Source organism: Monodelphis domestica, chromosome 1, assembly GCF_027887165.1.
Source record: "Monodelphis domestica isolate mMonDom1 chromosome 1, mMonDom1.pri, whole genome shotgun sequence".
In the NCBI taxonomy this organism is placed as follows: Eukaryota; Metazoa; Chordata; class Mammalia; order Didelphimorphia; family Didelphidae; genus Monodelphis; species Monodelphis domestica.
The window spans coordinates 460,287,757-460,311,944 of record NC_077227.1 but is presented as its reverse complement, the minus strand read 5'-3'; the positions used below and the strand labels follow the sequence as shown (position 1 = coordinate 460,311,944).

The 24,188-nt window shown below is 35.5% G+C and overlaps 1 protein-coding gene across 3 annotated transcripts in view; it reads right to left on the bottom strand.

The window, feature by feature from the left end:
• The window catches only part of STXBP1 (syntaxin binding protein 1), a 92,629-nt gene that overhangs the window by 38,689 nt on the left and 29,752 nt on the right, over positions 1-24,188 (bottom strand). For all 3 annotated transcript variants that reach the window (XM_007475033.2, XM_056812445.1, XM_056812446.1), the window contains exons 2-9: positions 12,110-12,159; positions 10,171-10,252; positions 7,811-7,887; positions 6,940-7,018; positions 6,216-6,319; positions 2,674-2,822; positions 1,380-1,464; positions 899-1,029 (exon numbers count right to left, since the gene is read on the bottom strand). In XM_007475033.2, the coding sequence (XP_007475095.1) occupies positions 899-1,029; positions 1,380-1,464; positions 2,674-2,822; positions 6,216-6,319; positions 6,940-7,018; positions 7,811-7,887; positions 10,171-10,252; positions 12,110-12,159 (757 nt within the window). The remainder of the gene's footprint in view (positions 1-898; positions 1,030-1,379; positions 1,465-2,673; positions 2,823-6,215; positions 6,320-6,939; positions 7,019-7,810; positions 7,888-10,170; positions 10,253-12,109; positions 12,160-24,188) is intronic.

Here is a 24,188-nt window from a genome sequence, read left to right as displayed (position 1 = left end):
AGCTCTCTATCTACTGAGCCACAGAATTTTGATATCAACCTTAATGATTAACGACAGCATGCAATTTTAAAATAACAGAAATCCATGACAAGAAAAGACTGCCTTTCAATATTCAGAAAGACTCAATAAGAGTTTTATGCCTAGGAAAAAAGATTCCCTTTTTGTGAAGGAAAGAATCTCTTTTCTGTATTAAAACATTAATACAGGATAATTTAAAAAGACTTTGCACTGATATAGTTTAAGGATATTCCATGTCTAATAATTAATAGATTTTCATTAGGAATAAGTTAAAAAGCATGTCATAGTGATACAATTTAGCATAAGCTTACCGAATAAAGCATTATTTCAAACTTCTGCTTTTCCACTTTAATATGGGAAGCATGACTCTCTGTGAAAAAATGCTAATTTTGTGGACTTTTGGAAGACTGAAGAGTAATCTGTGTTTGAATTACATCTTTTTCAAAGACTAAGCACTGACTTCATGAGCAATCTAGGAATTTCCCAAGTACTAAGAATTAATCAAGGGGCAGCCAGTGAATACAGCAACAGGCCTGGAGATGGGAGGTCCTGGGTTCAAATGTGGCTTCAGACACTTCCTAGCTATGTAACCCTGGACAAGTCGCTTAATGCCAATTGCCTAGCCCTACTTCTCTTTTGCCTTGAAACAAATACTTGGCTACCATTGATTCTAAAATGGAAGAAAGGTTGGTTTTTTTTAAAGAATTAATTAGACATAAGTGATATTTTAAATCTGACATGTAGTAAAGAAGATTGACCCAAGAGCACCTCAAAAGTAAGCTTGAGTGTGAGTAGGCTGTTGAAAATTTTAGGAGACTTCAAGGTTTTTTATATTATTCACAAGACAACCATATTTAAGGTTTATAATCACTATACTCACTTGTATACATCATTTTCAATAGGCAGCAGGTCATAGCTCATAGCCTGAAAAGTCAATTCGTGAAGTACAGGAGAACTGGGGTCAAAACCACGATCCAGTATCAGGAGCTGAGAACGAGCTTTATCTGGACCCTAAGAAATGAAAAGCAAGATATCTTGCTTTCACAGATAGTAAAATGCAATTCAAGTGTCTAGAAGGCTTTCATTTCAAATTAAAATATGTGCCATGAAATTAAATCTCCTCTACCCTTCTTCTCCTAAATACACAGAATAGCTTTTTTAGACCTTTTCAAAACTATATTCAAAAGTACATAAGGAACAATATGAAAATTGTCATCTTCCACAAATATTTTATGTATCTGATGCATAGCATTTTCAAGATAATGTGTAATTCATGTAGATGCTTTGCATAGTATTTCTATATCTTTCTCAATCAGCTTCTGTTCACTAAGGTAAAGGATCAAGTAGCTTTTAGACCTTACCTCCCCCATAGTTGGGTCATCAGCTTTGTAGGCATCTAGTTTGTCTTGGATTAACTGGGCCAACATGGCATTGTCTTTGTAGTCCCTATCAAACATGGAATGAAAAATGAGAAACGCTTTATCATGATCTACAACTTTCCTGATATGATCTGATAGAAGTTTTGGTAAGTTATACATTATTTTTTTTTAATAAACCCTTACCTTCCGTCTTGGAGTCAATACTGTGTATTGGCTCCAAGGCAGAAGAGTGGTAAGGGCTAGGCAATGGGGGTCAAGTGACTTGCCCAGGGTCACACAGCTGGGAAGTGTCTGAGGCCAGATTTGAACCTAGGACCTCCCATCTCTAGGTCTGACTCTCAATCAACTAAGCCACCCAGCTGCCCCCAAGTTATACATTATAAAAGACACTTTAAGCAAAGATTTCTATTACACATATATTTTTTGCCACATCAATTGTGGCAAACTTTATTGTTGTCTTATTTTAAGAAATTGTCACAGCCACTTCAGCCTTCAGCCAACCACCACCCTGATCAGTCAGCAGCCATCAACATCAATGAGGCAAGATCTTCCACTAGAAAAAAGATTACAACTCCATGAAAGCTCAGATGATGTTTGATGTTTGCACTTTTTAATAATGAAGTATTTAATAGACAACAGTATAGTGTAAATATAACTTTTATATACACTAGGAAACCAAAAAAATTCATGTGACCCACTTTGCTGCAATATTCACTTTATTGTGGTGGTCTGGAACGGAATCTATAATATCTCCAAAGAATACATACATAAATGTATATATGTATGTAAAACAAGTGTATGTGTATATATGACACATGCACATAAATAAATACAAAATTTATGCAACAGGACTTTAATGATAACCACTCTCACATGTAGCCTATATAGAGTGGTCACCCCTTAAGCTGAAACTTGACTGATTATCATATTTTTTCTCATCATCTTGAGTTCTAAGGTAATATAGAAGTATATGTAGCTATTTCTTAGTTATTACAATTATATCATGTTTAATAAAGTTCAGAAACCTCTTTTATGTAAGCAATTGTTTATCTTGCACTATATCCAAATTCATTTTATATATTATGAAGATATGCCTATATATCTATATGTATTTTTATATTAGATGCTATGAGTATTATACAATATTGTCCACGTGTGCCTATATATGCATTTTATATATGTGTATGCATGTGTGAAGAAAATTGAGGATGACAATAATGAATGATCTGAGAAGACACTCCTAACTTCCAATAAACAATCCACAATATATTCTTACCCTCGATATCGTACAGCTGGGTATTCCTTCAAAGTAGCACAAAGAGTTGCAATCTGTTCTGCCAGTCGTTCCAGGATTGGATTTTTCATCTGAGCCTTGTGTGGGCTATAGAAGCTTTGAAAAGAGTCAGCAGAGTCCAAGGAATATACCTAAAAAAGGAGGCAATAAATAATACTTATATCCAAAATAAAAGTTATCACAGACAACATTCTTTCAGCCAATGGGGAGGAAATCTTAAATAAATAAGTATAATCATTCTGATATTTCCCAAATAATAAGATCCAAGTGGTACAAATTAGCCTTTGCAAAAAAATTAACAGTGGCTCATACTCTGTTAAATAAAAGAAAATACAATGTAATCAGAATCATGTTCTCTGAGCACTGAAATCATCTCCTGAAATATCTGTTTAGTTTGTGTTGGGATGGCAAGGAGAGTTTTTGGAATCCTATGGTTGACTGTCAGGGGCTGGAGTGGCAGTTTGAAGAGCAAAGATGCACTTTTGTTAAGTGGATTCCTACTCCATTAACTTCAATCACTTAAATTGGTTGCTTTTTAAAGCTACAAAAATTATTAGAATTTTTTTTCATTTTTTAAAATCTCTACGAAATATATTACAGCTTGTTGTGCCAAAATCAGGTTATGATTATATTTTGTTCCAGGACTAATGAGTTAAAAAAAAGTTGAGTTACAGATCTCTTTTCTTAGGGAACAGAGCTAGGTGGAGTTGGGTACAAAGTCAGATACAAAGAAGATTCCCTAAGAGGTTAAAGACTTGTGGGACCAAAGCCAGGAAGTCACAGTGTATCATGCGAGTTCAGGCTACTACAGCCCTGGATGGTGATGTGAGAAGAAACCTCTCTATGCCACAGAGTTCAAAGGTCTGAGAAACTGCTTCATTGCAGTTGCCAAGAAAACTTAAATTGTGTGGTATTAGGATGGCTTTTGCATCACTGGATTAGAGCTTCTATTTGCTGCCTACCAACATGAAGTTAGACGTCAATTTTATAACAGCACCAAAAAGGCAAAAACTCAAAGCTCTTAAAAGTGATATCAAAGTTTGCTGCTGTTGTTTAAAATAAAGTATTGTTTAAAAAAAAAAAACCTTTGCTCAAAGGAATAATAAACTAGAAGAATTCCATGTGAACTGGAAAGGCCTCCAGGAATTCATGCCGAATGAAAGAAGCAGAACCAGGAGAACATTGTACCCAAAGACTGACACACTGTGGTACAATCGAATGTAATGGACTTCTCTACTAGCAGCAATGCAATGATCCAGAGCAATTCTGAGGGACTTATGAGAAAGAACACAATCCACATCCAGAGAAAGAACTGTGGGAGTAGAAACATAGAAGAAAAACAACTGCTTGATTCTATGGGTCAAGGGGATATGATTGGGGACTCTAGATCTAAATCTAGACTCTAAATCAAGGGTCCCCAAACTTTTTACACAGGAGGCCAGTTCACTGTCCCTCAGACCGTTGGAGGGGTCTATTAAAAAAAAGAACAAATCCCTATGCACACTACTGGAGGCAGTACTGGGCCTGTGACACTGTAAACCGCTGTCTGGGATAGTGGAGGCTACAGCGCTGGCTGTGATAGGCCTGTCACACCTTGCACAGGTCCATCACTGCCACCACTATACCGGGCAGCAGTACACACAGTGTGGAATCCCCTCCCCCAGATCCCCAGTCACCATGCTGACATCTTCCATCATGCAGCCACATAATCCTGTGCGCGGAGCCTCGTTCTCTTTCAGTTACTCTCAGAACAAGGTGCCAAGCAAAGGATTATGTCAGTGTAAGTAGTACTGTACGTGAGTGATGCAGCATTTTGCGGTGCCACCACATACAGTGCTCCTCTCACTGACCACCAATGAAGGAGGTGCCCCTTCCGGAAGTGTGGTGGAGGCCAGATAAATGGCCTCAGGGGGCCGCATGTGGCCTGTGGACCATAGTTTGGGGACCCCTGCTCTAAATTATCATCCTAGTGCAAACATCAACAACATGGAAATAGATTCTGATCAAGGACACATGTAAAACTCAGTGGAACTGTGAGTCAGCTATGGGAAGGGGAGGGAGAGGGGAGGGAGGGAAAGAATATGATTCTTGTAACCAAGGAATAATGTTCTAAGTTGACTAAATAAATTTTTCTAAAAAAAAAACAACAACACCTTACCATCTATATATTGGTTCCAAGACAGAAGAGTAGTAAGGGGTAGGCAATGGGAGTTAAATGGCTTGCCCAGGGTCACACAGTTAGGAAGTATCTAAGGCCATATTTGAACCCAGGACCTACTGTCTGTAGGCTTAGCTCTCAATCCACTGAGTCACCTAGCTGACCTCAAAGTCCTTATTTACTAAGGGTGTACACACAGGCAAAAATCAATAAGATCAGCTAAAATAGGGGTAGGAGTTATTTTGCAAACTCTGCATAAATATTTAGGTTAGAGTGAAGTTTAATTTACTTAAAAATAGAAGTCAGAATTTAAATTAAATGAGGAAAAATAACGAAAGAAAACATGGTAAGTGGAAAGGTTGAAAAACTTGAAGTCAGGAGAAGTGAACATGAACTCTGGCTCTAATGGATTAACAGTTGTATGACCCTGAGCAAGTAACAAGTTTTTAGAGCTTCAGTTTCCTCATATAAAATACAAACAATAATACTTATGTGTCTACTTCACAGAGTTGTAAGGAAGAGTGCTTCATAAAACAATAAGCATTCTAATTCTCATTCAAGAGAAAAGGTTTTCCATTCAAAACTGATGAAAAAGAAAAGAAAATGGCATTAAATGTCTTATTTTTAATTCTTTTTAACCTTTATAATAAGTAAGCTTATTCTGTACACTCTAGAGACTGGCCTAGGAGATCTAATATTTCCAAAGCACTTATTTTGTGATCTAAGAGACCTTCAGAGATTAGCATTTTTTTTCATTGTAGTTTAAAAAGTCCTAATAAGATACCAATTCTTGATATTCTCTTGCAGTAAAATTTGACTTCAGTATTTAACATAATTATTTTCTACAACCTCAATATCTTATTGCTTGGACATTTTGGCATTTAAAAGGTTAAGCAAGAAACCTGATGGCTGCCATCTGTTCCTTAAACACGTGACAAGCTGAAATCATTGCTATATATAAACAAGATCCTTTGTAGCAGATGAGTGTGGTCTGATCCCCTAATACGTTTTTCATATTGGTTCTTTCCAAGTAGCACTGAAGAGCCTTGCCAGTAACCACCAAGAGTGTCAAAAAGGACTACAGGTGCACGAACAAAAGCATAATGAAGGATGAGCCCAACTTCAGAAATAATCAAAGACCAGTAGGCAAAACAAGGAAGATATAATTATCTTTTGAATATTATTTCTATGAGCACCAACTCTCAAAATCTCTCAATGGTGAACCATGTAATAAACTCACAGGGTAACTTCCTCAGGTTCTGTACCAAGAATAGTATTTTTTCTGATATTTCCTGAGAAGCTACCAGAGACTCTGATGAAATAACCCCTATAATGGATTTTGTATATAATTTCTATTTGTACTCACCTGGGATTCATAAGGAAGGAATGCAATGTTGATTTCTGTAAGTGTTTTGATGACCTTGGCAGCACGAGATTTTACCAGCTCATTAAACAGAGCATCTGGGCAAGCTAAAAGAGCAATTATAATTGTGTGTTATAATAACAAACAATAATTTGTGTTAATTTTTGCCTCACATTTGGTTGTTTCAAATGAAAGGAACATAATTCAAAATTTAATATGATTTAATAAACAACCAAAATGCTCAAAAATCAAAGGCATTAACTATACAGCTCAACATCCACAAAATATAACATATATCCAAATGGCAATAAATAAAAACTTATTATAGAGAATCGGTGAAAATTAACTAGAATCCAAGGATTAGAAGAAAACAACAGAAGAGACAAGGCCTAGACTTCTGGTTGCAGAATGAGCAAAACCCTTCTACTAATGCAGGTCAGCACCCTCTCTCTTATTAAACTATCCTTGAAATTGGTATCCTATGCATCTCTAAGGAAGGAACAAAAAACCTTGTGGGTCTTTTCTAACTCATGTCTATAATCTCTTATGAAGGAAATAAAAACTTAGAACAAAGAATGACAACTATTGTTGTTAACAAATCAATTTTGTATCATTTTAGTACTTGATCTGCTGCACAGTTTTGAACTGGGATGGGAGGGTTGCTGGGTGAAGACAAACAGGAAAGTGATTGTTGGCTCTTGTTTCTTTAAGTATGTGTCATACTTACAGTCAGTGAAAAACACATGAGCAGCCCTGTACTTGGCAGTTGGTGGGTCCTTAAAGTCACTGATGAGCGAATGGACAGACTATAAGAAGGGAAGATTAAAGTAATGAAGAATAAATTCTAAAGGCAAATAAAATCTAGATCTAAAACTGAGCCAAATCCAAGCTATGTAAAATAATAACAGATAGGTATTATCGGTGAATTTTCACAAATAAAGAATTTCACAAATAAAGACTATTTGGTACAGAATTTGAAGTAACTAATGTGCTAAATTTAATTCTAAGATGTTGGACTATCAAGAAGTTCATCAGAAGCACTATGAAAGGAAAGGTTTTAGTTCTATCCTAGAACAAGGAGACTAAGATTAAAGTCTTCCAATTCTCACTCAGTTCACAAAATAAGAATCTGTAAATTGGGGTATTGGCCAGTAATGGAATGTTCCAGCTAAGATGACTCTTATTGCTAATAAAACCCAAATAGTTTATACAGAAACTGAAGGAATTTAGCTAATATTTAGAAATTAGAATAATACCAAAGTTAGAGACAAAGGGTCTCCTAATTGTCTCCCTAAGTTAGTTTAAAAAAAAGACAAATATCTTCTCTGCAAAAAACAATTTTTTTTTTCTAAATAAACAAACTAGAGCTGTACTAGCCCACCTCTGGCTTTTTGAACAGCTGCTAAATCTCATTAAGCTTACTTAAAACATATTACCACCACCATCACCCCCCTCCTTACTCCTACTGATTTGTGGATTGCAAGCTGAACAAATGCATTGCTAAGTAGATGCTTAACCTAGAAATGCCAAATAATTTATGCTGCACAGATACCAAGACTACCTTAGCTTCAACTAAAACTCTTTTGGGAAAGATTTACCTTCTCAGAAGGAGTGATGAGATACACAGCTTCCAGACTAGGGAGTGGCTCTCGACGTTTATTGATATCTTCCACAACTGAATAAAATGTAAATGGAAAATATCAATATAAATAAAGTGAATAAAATATAATCAGTCCACACAGGGAACTGATATGGTACAGGTTCACCAAAGAAATGAAAAAAATCTAATAGACTCATAATGTCCATGATATTTTCAGGCTAGCTTGGATTAATGTTGTTTTTTTAAAGGATTATCTTGCAAAAGCAAAACATATGACATCACTTATCACATGTAAAAATGGGTATGTGATTTGGGGTTTAGGCTTTTTTAAAAATTGCTCTATAGCAAAAATGAATAATATGGAAATAGGTATCAAGTGATAACATTTGTACAACCCAGTGGAATTGTTTGTTGGCTTTGGGAGGAGGGAGGGAAAGAAAATGAATCATGTAAAGGTGGAAAATATTTAAAAATTAAAAATAAAAAGGATTCTTTCTCCTTTCTTTAAAAGTTATACTATTGCCTAACAATATATGTTTTTGAATCTTTATGCCTAGAGAATCCAATTCATGTGAAGTACTTAAGAAGAGAAATTGGTTTTAGTTTCTATCTTTGTATCTCATCTGAATACTGCTCCATGCAGTTTAAGTTCATTTCTAGCTGCACTGTCCTGGCTAATACCATTTACTTACTACCACTATAAGTTAATTATTTTGACCCAGAAAATATTATTATTAACCCTCTATCAGATTTCTCTTTCTGATAAAAATAATCCCATTTTTCTTTAATATTTCCTTGTACAATATATTTCTAAACCATTATTTAATAATTCTGGAAACTCTATAAATAATAATAGTATTCTAGTTTTTATACAACTACAATTTATATTAATTTTAAATTTTATATTTTATATGAATTTTTTTATAACAGCATTCCTCTAAGAAGCTCTAATAAGACTACCACTACATTTTCTTACAACTTAAGAAGGTTCTGTTAGAAGGTCCAACTAGCTCCTTTACCTAAAAGGAAGAACTTTCTGATAATCATCCCCTCTTATATAATGATCACTTCACAGAGTTTTAAGGTCCTGAATATAAAGAATAGTATAATTATAATATGGGAATCATTCCTCATAATCATATGATTGAGAATTATAGGTTAAGTCACTTTGGAGGCATCTCTTAATTTACCTTTTACACAAGATTTCTAAATGTATTATTTATTTATACCAAAAGCAGTCAATCTGCTGCCTCTGGACAGAAAAAAAATAGTTGCCATATTACACCTGTGAAAAAGAATTCTTTACTCTATTATCTATCCTGAGTTAACAAGTACTTTACTAGATTATGAAGGTAGGATTAACTCTCTTTTGTCTACCTTTTGATTGAATCAACACAAGCTTGAACTAGGTGGAGGAGCTCACAAACCACTTAGTGAATTCATACCCTACTTAGTTTTAGGTGAGAAGCCAGCAAGATACTTGGAAGAACTTCACCCTTTTTAAAATTCAAACAGTCAGAAGCTTGTGAATTCTTTTAAGAGTTCACTCAAGAGTTCACACCCTCGGAACTCAATCAGTCAGAAACTTGTAAGAGTTCACACCCTCAGAAACTGTTCATTCAGGAAACTGTGAACCCCTAGGGCAGTGCTAGACAATTTGGAAACTATGATTGGCCCTTGTGAAAGCGGGAAGGCACAAGTTGCCACTATAAAAGGCCCTGAATTTCTGGAGCTAGGGAAGTTGACTCCAAGAAGGAAGTCGGCTTCAAGAAGGAGTTGGACTCTAAGAAGGATTTTTATAATTTTTATACAACTACATTTTACATTAATTTAATATAATAAGAAGGAAGTTAGCTTGAAGAGGAAGGTCAGCTCAAGAAAGAAAGTCGGCCTCAAGAATCACCTTCAGCTTGAGTCATTATCTTGGCCTGCCTCTTGGAGGTAATTTGGGTGAATAGATAGCTGGCTTTCCCTTCCTGGTTTCTGGAGAGAGTTTAATTCTGGTCGAAGGTCAACAAGTCGTGGCTGAGTAGGTTAATGTCTTCTCTACCATTTTGTATTTCTCTACTTTTACTCTTTCCACCTCTTTTGTAAATAAAAGTTTGAGCAATAATACTTTGAATCATATATTTTAGCCAAACCATTAATTTTTAACCCTTACACACCAGTGTTTCCATCAAACCTTCTTGTGGAGGGGCAAAGTACAGATTAACTTCTTTTTTGGACCAGTAACTTCAAAGTGGATTGCTTTTTAACCAGCAAAGTAGTTTCATAAGCTACCATACAATACTTCTCTGAAGAGCTTCCTAATTAAAGAAAGAGCTATAAATATCACAAATCTGATTTGTATATACTCACTTGTTATCCCTTCAGTCATAATGTCAGTCATCTTACAGCAGCTTGAGAGCATCCTCATACTGAGCTGATCAACCACCAGCACCTGGGAGAAAATATAAATTTGAGGATCACCAGGACAAGTAACTTCACAGCACCTGCTTCTTGAAGTCATGACAATATTCTTTAAATAAAGCAATGTATATATTAAACATGGAACCTCACCAAATCTAAAGAGAGCTGCACAATGTCTATGCAAGTTACCAACAATGACTTGTACACAAAAAGTGGTGTAAAACACATTATCAAGAAAATGTATATATTGAAAAGGAGATGGGCTAAACATGTAGTTAGAGTGAAAGGCATGAATGCTATTAAAAAAAAGATAAGAAATCTGGAAGGCAACCTCCAGAGCACTGGATAGTTCCTCTATGGATCATACCAAAGGAAAAGAGTATGATCTGTACCAGTAATGGAATTCCTCTATCAATGAGTTCACAAGTATCATCAGAATATTAAAATAAGATACAACTAATATGGATTCTTTAATTTGGATGTAAACTTCCAAAGTGAAAACAATGAATACTATTCTAAGCATAGATTTCATAAACATGTGCATACTCATTTTTTATATTCCAGCTCAGTGTGCAAACTCTCCACTTAATCCAGATCAGTAGAAGCTTGACATTTTAGTCCTAGGTTAAAATCAAAATTAAAACCTTTCCTATCTGCTCATCAACATTAAGCTATACTTAATTGCTATTCTATTTTACTCGGCAGTATCAGAAGGTCCCTCTTTACTTCTAAAAAAAACAACCTAGGTCATCAAGGGGAGAGTAAAGAAGAGTATCTTTGGTCATTTTTTTTTCCTAAACAGATCAGACAAGGATATTTACACCTCAGCAAAAGACAGACTAGCCAGCACCTTCTGGAAAAGGCTCCTAAATGTGGTTACAGCAGCAGTTCTCAAAGTATAGACTGAGATTCTTTAGGTTCCTTGAGACCCTTTCAGGAGATCCTTAAGATCAAAACTATTTTTATAATAATACTAAGATATTTTAATTTCTAATATGGAAAAAAGCAATAGATACAAATTAAAAGGAAAAGCTGTTTTGAGAGTCCTAAACAACTTTTAAGAAAAGAATAAAGGAATCCTTGAGATTAAAAAAAGTTTGAGAATCCCTGTTCTCAAGCATTATTATTCCAGGCTTAAAATTAGGGTACTTGGTGGAGGATAACAAATAATTTACATGGAATTCCCTTGTGTGCCTTAGCCATTTCTGTGAAGATAACTGTTCTGGTTAGCTAAGTTGATTAAAAATGGTGCTCCTTGGCTATATCCCCTAGTCATCTATTCTTTGGCCACAGCCTACAGTACCAGCTCTCTCACAAATGTAAGATGGATGGCTCTGAGTAAGCCCCTTCAACTGAAAATAGGTCTCACTGATATTGATGCTATTATTTTTGTAACTAGAGTGCTAAAAGCTTTGGACAGGGAATACCTCTTGACCACCATCTCTGTGTATGATCCAAACCAATTAAGTGGCTCTTCAACCATGATCATGACATATAGAAAAAAACTTTCTTTTCTTCTTTAATCAATATTTTCAATTAATTAGTTTTCAAAAGTAAAAAATTTTCTTTATCTTATATCAGTATTATTTTCAATAGTTAATGCATTGCATCATATTTTATAATCTATATAAGTATATAACTTATAACTATAACTATAATTATGAGTTAGATTAAATGATCCCTAATGTCTTTTACAACTCAAAAATATGCAAACAGGAAGTCCTCCAGACAATTCTTGAGCTTCTCATTTATCCTCCTCTAGCCCAATGTCTGTTACATAGTAGCTTGTTTCTACTCTGAATGCAGACAAATGCTTTTTTTCCCCCAAATCACCCTAAACACTTATTAACCTTTATTCCAAAAGTCCCAATTCTATTATTTCACTTACCTTCCACTCTCCCTTCTTTTTCACCTTCCTTATCACATCATGCATTATCTCTTTAAAGGACAAAAAGAAAAGAAAAAGACCACATTACATATTAGTTAACTACAGCCAAAGATTTCCCAGTGACTTACCAACACTTAGCACATATGGCTAAACAAATTGTGGTATCTGTTGGTGATGGAATACTATTGTGCTAAAAGGAATAATGAACTAGAGGAATTCCATGTGAACTGGAATGACCTCCAGGAATTGATGCAGAGTGAAAGGAGCAGAACCAGGAGAACGTTGTACATAGAAACTGATACACTGTGACACAATTGAATGCAATGGACTTCTCTACTAGCTGCAATATAATGATCCAGGACAATTCTGAGGGAATTATGAGAAAGAACACTATCTATATACAGAGGAAGAACTGTGGGAATAGAAACACAGAAGAAAAACAACTGCTTGAGCACATGGGTCGATGGGGATATGATTGGGGATGTAGACTCTAAATGATCACCCTAGTGCAAATATCAATAATATGGAAATGGGTCTTGATCAATGATACATGAAAAACCCAGTGGAATTGCGTGTTGGCTATGGGAGGGGATTGGGGAAGGGAAGGGAAAGAACATGAATCATGTAACCATGGAAAATTATTCTAAATTAATTAACTAAATACAATTTAAAAACAAACAAAAACAAAAAACCACTTACCACATGAACTAAGTCATATCTCTCCAGAGGAGAAATGACTGACAATGTCAAGCATTTCAGTCTATTTAAAGATTGACTTATATTCCCCACACATTAAAGAAACATCTACTTTCCCCACCAAGCTATAGCAGTAAATGAAAGCCAATTAAGTAAAATGTTATGACAAAGGAGGAAACCACAAACTGGTAGACACATAAAGAAAGTCTCCTTTTTTGGGGAGGGGACAGGGATGATTGGTGTGGAAGGGGCAACAAAACTTAAGCCACTACAATGCTTCACATAATATCTGATCCCTGGAATTCTAAAAATTCTATTTATGATGTATGTAGGATTACAATTTTGCTTTTTAGAACTTTTAACAAGTTAAAAGGAATATATATTAACTAATATTTCTTGCTATAAAAGGGATACATGCATGAAAATTTATTGAGCTATATTAATAAGTAAAGCTTTATCACCTTGGGATTTGTGTGTTAGGAACTTATTCTTCCTCCCAAATGAAATCTGAACTAACATTTCACATATATAATCCCAAAGGAAAAAATAAAATATCTCTATGAGGCCTCTGATTCCTCACTTTAAGAAGTCATTCACTTGGCATTTGCCAGATAACTGGCATATATAACCTGTTAACATTAATTATCCCTTGGTTTTTGTTCTCACCTTTAAAATCAGTGGAGACAGTATCCCTCCTCTTTTTCCAATATAACCTCAAAGTTTCCACCTAGACTCAGCTCCATAGCATCTGGCAACATAAAACCCTTAAATTCCAATCTCATACTCTCAGCTTCCTCAAACAATTATTAAACACAGAGATTCTAATCTGGAAGTCAAAGTTGTGGGTAACACTTTGGACCCATCAATCACCATCCTGGAATTCCCCAAAAGGAAGACATATTGGAGATCAGACTTTTCCCATACAAAAAGGAAGTATTGAGAAGCCATCTTTGGAGCTGTCACATAACTCCATTGTGGGAAATAGCCACATCATCACCCCAATCTGGACACAGATTTAGAGGGTTACTATATCTCACTCTTGTTCCATATAGCTGTAAAGACTATCTTTTAATAAGTCTCCTTTGGATATGTAAGTATTGTATAGGTTTCCTGTTCCTTTCCCTTTTGCAGATGCTTAGATTATTCCATAATCATTTATTTGAAGGGGCATTTGTCATCATCTGGAGAAAGTGAAATGTGTATAAAAAACAGCAAGTCTCTTCATTTTTAAATCTTCAAATTCAAGGAAGTCCAAGTGCTGCAAAATAACTGTAATTTGAGAAGTGTGGCTAATTTTTATTGATACCTTTTGTTTTTACATCACCTTCATTTCCAAATTTATTACTCTGTCTCTCGGAAAACCATTCCTTATTTAAAGAGAGGAAAAAAGCCATAATTAAGCAAAGTTAAACATAGTCCTGACGTCATATGTGGAATACCACACCAATTATCATCCACCTCTGCAAAGAAGGGAGAGATATAGGTACTACATCTTTTCTTTGGAGTCAAGCTTCTTTACCATGACCATGCATCATTCAGTTTCAGTTTTCTTGTTAGTGTTACTTTTTCCATAAACACTGATACAGTCATTGGACATAATATTTTCTTGGTCCTGATTATTTTATTTTGTATCCATTAACAGAGGCAGCAAGATTTAGCATAAAGTGTGCTGGATTTGGAACTGGCATGGACCTGGGTTCTAATCTTGATTCTCCATTTATTAGCTATGTTACATTGAGCAGATCACTTAATTTCCTTGAGTCTCAGTTTCTTTATTTGTAAAAACAAGGGTGAACTAGAAGGCCTCTAAGGATCCTTTTGGCTATAAATTTGTGATTCTGTCTTCCTATTCTTTTCTGTATTCTCAGTCTTTACTGTTTCTTGCAATGCAGTGATTATATTCATGTATAAAAATTTGGTTAGCCAGTCCCCAAACTAAGCATTTACTTTGTTTCTGTCTTTACTATCATAAAAAAAAAAAATAGTGCTTCTAGAAATATTTTGGTATATATGGGAACTTTTTATTTTTGATAAATTTAATAATGATGGGTCAAAGACCTCACAGCAAGTTTGAAGGAGTTATAAACAGAGGCAGTTAGGTGACTCAGTAGACTGAGAGTCAGAACTAGAGAAGGGAGATCCTGGATTCAAATATGACCTCAGAAGCTTCCTAGCTGTGTAACCTTGGGCAAGTCACTTAATCCTAATTCCCTACTGCTTTAAAACCCTTGGTTGTAGGGATAATGGATTCTGACTTCTACCTATGTCCCTTAAAGGGCTTTGAACAGAGGGGATCAGCTGGGTGGCTCAGTAGATTGAGAGCTAGGCCTAAAGATGGGAGGTCTTAGGTTCAAATCTGGTCTCAGATATTTCCTAGCTGGGTGACCCTGGGCAGGTCACTTAACCCCCATTGCCTAGCCCTTACCACTCTTCTGCCTTAAAATAAATGCTAAGATTGAAGGTAAGGGTTTTTTAAAAAAAAAGTCATAGAATCTTACTGCACTCTTCTGCCTTGGAACCAGTATTTAGTATCAATTCTAAGCCTGAAGGTAAAGATTTTTTAAAAAGACATTACTTCCTTCAAAGGGCTTATATTCTAATGGGGAGGAAGAAATATGCCAATATACTGTGCGTTTTAAATGTGAGTTTTAAAATTAATATTCAATAACTAAATATTATATTTTATAAAGTTTTATCAATAATAACAAAAACAAAAGAACCGCCCAACCAGCCTGGTCACAGGTCCAAAAAAGAGTGGGAGAAGCATACATCCACTTAAATACCAATTACATGATCTCACCAATGTGGAGTCTCAGGAGAGATTATAGGGAATTTGGGGAAATACTAAGGACTTCTAGGAATGAAGTCAAAGGTTCAAAATTCCATTTATACAACTGAAAAGTAAAGGACTCGAGGTAGGGAACGAAGATGCCCTAAGCTGGGACATACTGGGCCTCTTCACAAAATGGCAACTCTAATTAGAACTTATGATTAGGAGGGAAGGGAAGGCCTTACAAAAGCATATTTCAAATCAAGAAGGCCAAAAGAGCAGTTGAGTATTACAGGGTGAAGAGATCCTAGATGCTGAGGAAACTGATTTATGGTGAAATACACAGAACTAGGAAGACAACATACACAGTATTACAATAATGTATATAGAAGGAACAGCAAAAACTGAAATTGAATACTGTGGACTTATAATAACCAAGCTTAGCCTAAAAGACAAAATATAAGAATGCAAGTTCCTTAACTTCTTTGCAGAGAGACTATGGGTGTGGAAGACTTAATATGATGTCAGATTTGATTGATATGTTGGCAAAATTTGATGAAGTATGAGTTTCTTCCTCAATGCCTTTTATTCTTATCATAAGAGAATGTTCTCTAGGAGGGATAGATGGCAGGCTATATTGGGAAAAGAAAGTCATGGGATCATAGATTTTGAGCTGGAAGATCACCTCAGAAGTCAACCAGGCCAATACCTTAAATTTGAGAACACTGATGGATTAGGGAACTTGCCCTTTACCCAGTAGATGTCAGAGGCAGGATTTAAAGGCTGGCCTTCAGCACTCTATGTCATGATGTTAAACCAAAAAAAAAAATCAATGATTTAAAAATACTCGAGTATTAAGGGATCCAAATCTATGGTTAACATTTATAAAACTATTTCAAGGGAGCAGCTAAGTGGCTCAGTGGATTGAGAACAAGGCCTACACACAAGAGGTCCTGGATTCAAATTTGGCCTCAGACACTTTCTAGTTGTGTGACCCTGGACAAGTCACTTAACCCCCTTTGCCTAGCCCTTACTACTCTTCTGCCTTAGAACCAATATACAGTATTGATTCTAAGACCACTTCAGACACCCAGGTTAGGTTCTAGCTCTTTAACTAACTCTTAGGGTGACCTTGGACAAGTCATTTTATCTCAGTAGTTCTCAGTCTTTTCATTTACAAAATAAAGAAACCAAAATAGAAAATAGATGATTCCTAATTTTGGTTTTGTTAACCCTAAAGGAATATCTTTAAAACCCCTAAATTTTCATTTTGATACATCTTAATATAAAGGTAAATTATGTGTCATAAATACCTTCTTAAGTAGGAAGAGAAAATATCATTGGAAAATTAAAGAATAAGATGATACAATTGATTTCTCAAGGCAATCAGCAACTTTCCCCACCAATTCATTTCCTTTTCCAAATTCTTTGAGGATGAAGACCTGGGTATTTGCAATAGCCAGTTTTGGCCCTTGTTCTGAGTTTTCCTAATCCAACAAATGAAGGAAATAAGGATTAGAGCTCCTTTTAGCAACAGGAATCAAGGAGCTTGAATTATTTGCTTATAATAATCCCCTTGCAACTTCAAAACCCTTCTGGCCCTGATTTATTTATGTTAGCTCAAGACATTTTCTTCTATGGCCAAGACAGGTCCCTTGAACCTTCCCTTCCAGTTTTTGGTGTACCACTCTACTTCACAGTCTGTGCCTTTTAAGGGAAAGTCTTTCAAGAGACATAGGTAGACATCAGAATCCATTACCCTATACAGCCAAGGGTTATAAAGAGATTACCTTCAGACTTCTTTTTTTTTTAATTTACTAACATTTTAGCTCAATTACACACACACACACACACACACACACAATCTTAAACTTCATTTTCTTTAAATTTGTGCCAAATTCCCATTCTACTCCCTCTCTCCCTGAGACCATAAGCAATCTAATTTAGATTTCAAATGTGTAATAGTGTAATATATCTTTCCATATTAGTCCTTTTCTGAAAGAAAAATGAAGAAATAAAATGAAAGATCATATGTCTCAGCATGCATTCAAATTCCATCAATTCTTTCGCTGGAGGTAGATGGCATTTTTCATAGTCCTTGAGGATATTCTTGGATCACTGTATTGCTAGGAGTAGCTAAGTTATTCATGAATGTTCATCACATAATATTGCTGTTACTGTGTACAATGTTATGGTTCTGCTCACTTCACTTTACATCAGTTCATGTAGATCTTTCCAGGTCTTTCTTAACTCACCCTTCACATTTCTTATGGCATAGTAGTATTTCATTACAATCATAGACCACACTTTGTCCAACCATTCCACAACTGAGGGGCATCCCCCCCCTCAGTTTCAAATTCTTTGCCACCACAAAAACAGTTGCTGTAGATATTTTTGCACAAACAGGGTCTTTCTGTTTAAAAGAGAATTTTAAAAATCTCTTTCAGATATAGACCTAATAGTGGTATTGATGGATCAAAAGGTATGCACAGCTCTTTGGATATAGTTAAAAGTTGCTCTCCAGAATGGTTGTGTCAATTCACATCTCCACCAACAGTGCATTAGTGTCCCAATTGTACCACATTCCCTCCAGCATTTATTATTTTCCTTTTTTGTCATATTATTCAATTAGATTGATGTGAGGTGGTAACTCAGTATTGTTTTAATTTGCATTTCTCTAATCAAAAGCAATTTTGAGCATTTTTTCATGTGAGTATATATAGCCTTGATTCCTTCATCTGAAAATTGCTTATTCAGATCCTTTGACCATTTATCATTTGGGGAATGATTTGTATTCTTATAATTTGGTTCAGTTCTCTATATATTTGAGAAATAAGACCTTTATCAGAGATATTTGCTGAAAAAAAATGTTTTCCCAGCTTTCTTTTTTTCTTTTACTCTTGGTTGCATTGGTTTTGTTTGTGCAAAACCTTTTTAGTTTAATATAATCGAAGTTACCCATTTTATATCCTATCATGCTTTGTATCCCCTGTTTGGTCATAAATTCTTCCCTTATCCATAGGTTTGTCAGGTAGACTATTCTATATTTCTCTAATTAAGCAGCTTGCTTTTGCAGATCCAAAGTTCTGAGTAATCCCTAAATCAACCTAAACTCTCCAAAAAGCCAATAAAAGATCAGAATCAAGTCAGGACTATCTGAGAACATTGCTAGAACAGTCTAACATCCTCAAGGTACATAAGAGACTTAGAACTCATTCAAGATCTATAAAGGGCATGAATGTAAAAAAAAATTATGGTGTACTCAAACTTTGGTATTCACTGTTATACACTGACATATAAAAAGTTATGTATCTGGAATTAGTGGAATGTTAGAAACCTATGGTTTAAAGGAGTTGAGCTATCCAGGCACAATCAAATTTTCTTTCAAATCACAAGGAGTTCAAGGATTATCATTTATAATTATTGTTATTCCTAATAATTATTACATTATACTGATGATCACAATAGCTCATATTTATAAAGTAAGTTTTAAGCTTTACAAAGTCCTTTCCTTACTGTAGCCCTATGACATATTATGATAACTTTCTGTTGGTCAGTCATTTTCAGTTGTGTCTGATTCTTCATGACCACATTTGGAGTTTTCATGGCAAGGATACTGGAGTGGCTTGCAATTTCCTTCTCAGCTGATTTTGCAGATGAGGAACTGAAGCAAACAGGGTTAAGTGACTTGTCCAGAGTCAAACAGCTAGTATGTGAAGCCAGATATGAACTCAGAAAGATGAGTCTTTCTGACTTAGGTCTGGCATTCTACCCACTGTGCCACCTAGCTGCCCCTATAATAATAACTTATACTTCTATCTTTACATAAAGGTTGGTGAAGGGCTTCATATAATTTTATTTGATCCTCACAACAATCCTATGGGATAGATATCACAAGTATTATAAATAAGGGAACTGAACTGCAGAGATATTAAATGACATATCCAAAGTCACAAGGCTAATAAGCAGAAGGACTGAGACTTAAATCCAGGTTTCCTATTTTTAGTGCTCTTCCCCAATGTTATTATGCCTCTCCTATAAGCTCCCTGTTCCATACAATTACAAATTTTCCATGAGAAATTCTAGCTTTGGTGAGCTTCTTTCAGGTTAAAATAGGCACTGGGTGGAATCTCTACTCATCCTATAACTCCCTTCCTCTTCCTCTCACATCCATCCAAATACAAAGATAGGATATTAGGATATAAGCACTCCCCATAATTTATGTGGCAAAAGAAGGAAGGAAAGATAGAGGGGAAAAAGGAAAGAAATAAGCATTTACTTAGCACTTAATTTGTTCCAGATACTATGCTAAGTACTTTATATGTATTAGCACTGATCCTTACAACACCCTGGGGAGGTAGAGTCTATTATCCCCATTTTACAGATGAGAAACAGATATATTGAGGTTGTGACTTTCCCAGGGTCACACATCCAGTAAGTATGTGAACCCAAACTTGAATTCAGGTCTTCTTGACTCCAGAGCCAGCACTCTATACACTGTACTACCTATCTCTATAAATGGGTATTTTTGCATCCAAAGAGAAATTCAACTGGGAAGGTGAAGAGGTTATGGGGCAATACCTAGTAGCATTAGATGACTGGGATACCCAACCCTAGAGAATTTGGCCTATGATCCTACAATACAGTCTTTGACCCCATCCCAGGGCAAATAGGAGTCACAGAGAAATTATAGGAGAGGGGGAACCATGGTAATAGGTCCTTGGGAATGATGGCTTGGGGCCAGGTGGAAGAGTGATAGTCATCACAACAAACAACATGAGCCAGTGGAAGACTATGAAGTGTAGAAACAGCTGTGGGGAAGAAACACACTTCCCTAGGTACTTTGCCAAAATTGCAGCTCTGGCTCAATCAAGTAGTAGCAATCCTCTAAAATCCTGGGAGTGGAAAAAAAGGCCTAATCAATCAGCAATCAAGTGCTCTCCAAATTCAATTAATTCTGATTGGATCCAAAACAGGCCAGGCAATGGGAATTGGAAAAGATCTAGAAACAGATTAACCAAATAAGATGATTTCAGGGAGCAGCTGGGTAGCTGAGTGGATTGAGAGTCAGGCCTAGGGATGAGAAGTGCTAGATTAAAGGTCATTCATGTGTATCCATTTTAAAAACTAAAAGAAGATGAGAGGCTGAGAGGAGTCAGAGAGATTTTGCCATGCAGTCAAGTTCACATCCAGTTTCTAATGCACACACCAACAATGTGACTATGGACAAGTCTCTAAACTTTTCAGGACCCCAGATGAATTACTGATTTGCATCAGTGAAAGAAGTTTCCACACTAAGAATTCCCCACTCTGATGAACTCATAGATGTGAAAAAAAGTTGTTAATGAAACAAGGTGCCTTCCATCATATACATATGCATATGATAATACTTTAAGAGCAAGACCTAATAACTATTTGCTCAGGACTGACTTGTTGATGCCTGAACAATTTTTTCTTCTCTTTCATGTTTTCAGAAGAGGTTGACAGCATTTTTAATAACCAGGTGCAGCATAGGCAGATGGTAAATAGTGTGGCACTGGTCTAGAAATGAAAATTCTACAGTCCTGTCAACATACATATATATGCATATTATATGGTACAGGGCAAGTCACTTAAACTCTGTCTCAGTTTCCTCATATGTAAAATGAGGGGATCGGACTCAATAACCTTTAAGGTTAATTTAAGTTCTAAATGTATGGTCCTATGAATTGTACTGAGGTTCCTCAAAATTGAAAGAACAACTGTTCAATGCTTCCTATGAGAAGAAACAGAATCAAACATCATCTGGGTCCTGCCAAATAGAAATGGAATGAACAAAATAATGGGATCATTATAAAAATTATCATTCATGGACTTCTCTTTTTTAGACGATTTCCTCTTTTAACAATACAATTTCTCCTTTTCACAAGGTTTTGAAAAGTCAAGAGATAAACTGAAAAAATCCATAAGACAGTCTTTTTTGGGGGAGGAACTTCCACAACCTAGATATTTAAACAACAGGAATATGAAGATCTGTTCTTATCTTGGATTGATCATAAGTATCTCTTCACCTTATATGTTCCAATTATAAAAGTAAACTAACTTTACTTAGAATCAAAAAACTTCAGGGCTGGAAATGACCTTGGAGGCCAACCTCTCTAGTCTTCTCATGATTCTTTGAATGAAAACAATTTAAAAGGCTTTCACAGTATCTACAAACAGCAAAAAAAAAAAAAAAAGATTTTTTTAAAAGAGAGCTTCACTATTTTCTAAGTATCAAAAGCTTATTGTGGAGGGCAGCTAGATGGCTCAGTGGACTAAGAGTCAGACCTAGAGATGGGAGGTCCTGAGTTCAAATGTGGCCTCAGATACTTTCTAGCTATGTGAACCTGGGCAAATCACTTAGTCCCCACTGCCTAGCCCTTACTGCTCTTCTGCCTTAAAATCAATACACAGCATGGACTCTAAGACAGAAGGTAAGGGTTAAAAATATCAAATGAGATAAAAGTTTACTCTATTTAAAAACACTATAGAATTATTCTACTTCTTTGGAAACAAAATTAAAATGTAAGTAGCATAAACCACTTGTCAAAAAAAGGATATTCTTGATAGCAAGACCATACTAGTGGGAGAGCTCAACCTTCCCCTTTCAGAACTAGATAAATTGAACCAAAAAACAAGTAAGAAAAAAGTAAGGGAAGTGAATGAAATGCTAGAAAAATTAGGTGATAGATCTCTAGAGAAAACTGAACAGGGATAAAAAGGAATATACCTTCTTCTCAGCAGTACATGGTACATATACAAAGATTGACCATGTACTAGGGCATAGAAATACTGCAAATAAATACAGAAAAGCAGAAATAATAAATGCAACTTTTTCAGATCATAATGCAATAACAATTATACCTAACAAGGGCCCATGGAAAGGCAAATGTAAAATTAACTGGAAACTAAATAATCTAATTCTTCAAAACTGGTAGGTCAAAAAACAAATCACAGAAACAATTATTGACTTCATTAAAGAGAATGACAATGAGGAGACATCATATCAAAACCTATGGGATACAGCCAAAGCAGTACTCAAGGGAAAATTTCCATCTCTGAGTGCCTATAGCAAAAAAATCAAGAGAGAGGAGATCAATGAATTGGACTTGCAACTTAAAAATTTAGAAAAAGAACAAATTAAAATCCCCAGATAAAAATGAAATTGGAAATCCTAAAAATTAAAGGAGAAATTAATAAAATTTTAAGTAAAAGAACTACAGAACTAATAAATAAGACTAGATACTTTGGAAAAAAAAGCAAAATAAAGTACTGGTTAATCTAATTTAAAAAATAAAGAAATCAAATTAACAGTATCAAAGATTAAAAGTTCTAATGAAAGATCTCAGTTCTAATGAAGAGGAAATTAAGGTCAGGTAATTATTAAGAACTATTTGTCCAATTGTATGACAATAAATGACAATCTAGGTGAAATGGGTGAATATTTAAAAATATATAAATTGCCTAGATTAACAAAAGAGGAAAAAGAAAACTTAAGAAAAGGTTACTCTTCAGTAGGACTGGAAAGGGATCTCTATGAACAAATATTCTATGTCAATTATCTTTTGATCACTAGATTTAAGATATTTCTAATACAATAGACACTAGTATGAACAGGTTTCTCTTCATACAAGGCAGAAATTCCTGGGGGGAAGGGAATAACACTACATATGTGTTAAATAATATTTAAAAAGCATTACTACTACCCAATGACAACAATCATAAACAAGTTTACTGCCTAGGCACATTATCAATTAACTGTCAGCCTTTATTTCCAGTTTTGCACCTTTTCCATCTGCAAAAGAATGTATTTTTCCTAGTGCTGCTCCTTTTAGATGATCCTGCAGTATTTTTCCAGTGTACTGCAGAATCTAAGAACAGGTATTTTGCTGCTGGCTATGGTCCAAGGAACGGCAGGGAGGCTGTCCAGTCAGATACCTCTCTGACCTGCAGATGTGATATTAATAGAGCTATTGTTTTATATCAGAGCCACATGCTTTCCTAAGTACCATTTATTCTCTTACCTCTCTTGTCTTAGGGAAGACAAACACTTTAGAGGGGCTACTGTCACAGGGAAAATGCAAGTAGAAACAGGAAAGGGCCAGAAAGTCAATATTCAATATTTTGGACTAATGAGCTCATTTCATAAAACAAAACAGGGAGAATATGCCTCAGAGAAACAAGAGTAGGTCATCTACTATCAGAAATAACCTGTAAGGACAGAGCCCAGCTCCTGGAGGGCTACTTCCTTTTAGCAAACTCATATGATTGTTAACAATACATATAGCTACCAGGAAAAGGAAGTATCCAGTTCTTCCAAGTTCAAGTACAGGAAAGAGGTGGAGCACTTGGGTTGAATATACAGGCCAAGGAAAAGAAATCAATTATTTTAAAGACAATTTAAGAGGTTTTTTTAAACCCTTACCTTCTATCTTTAGAATCAATACTGTATATTGGTTCCAAGGCAAAAGTACAATAAGGGCAAGGCAATGAGGTTTAAGTGACTTGCCCAGGGTCACATAGCTAGAAAGTGTCTGAAGCCAAATTTAAACCCTGGACCTCCCATCTCTAGCCCTGGTTCTCAATACACTG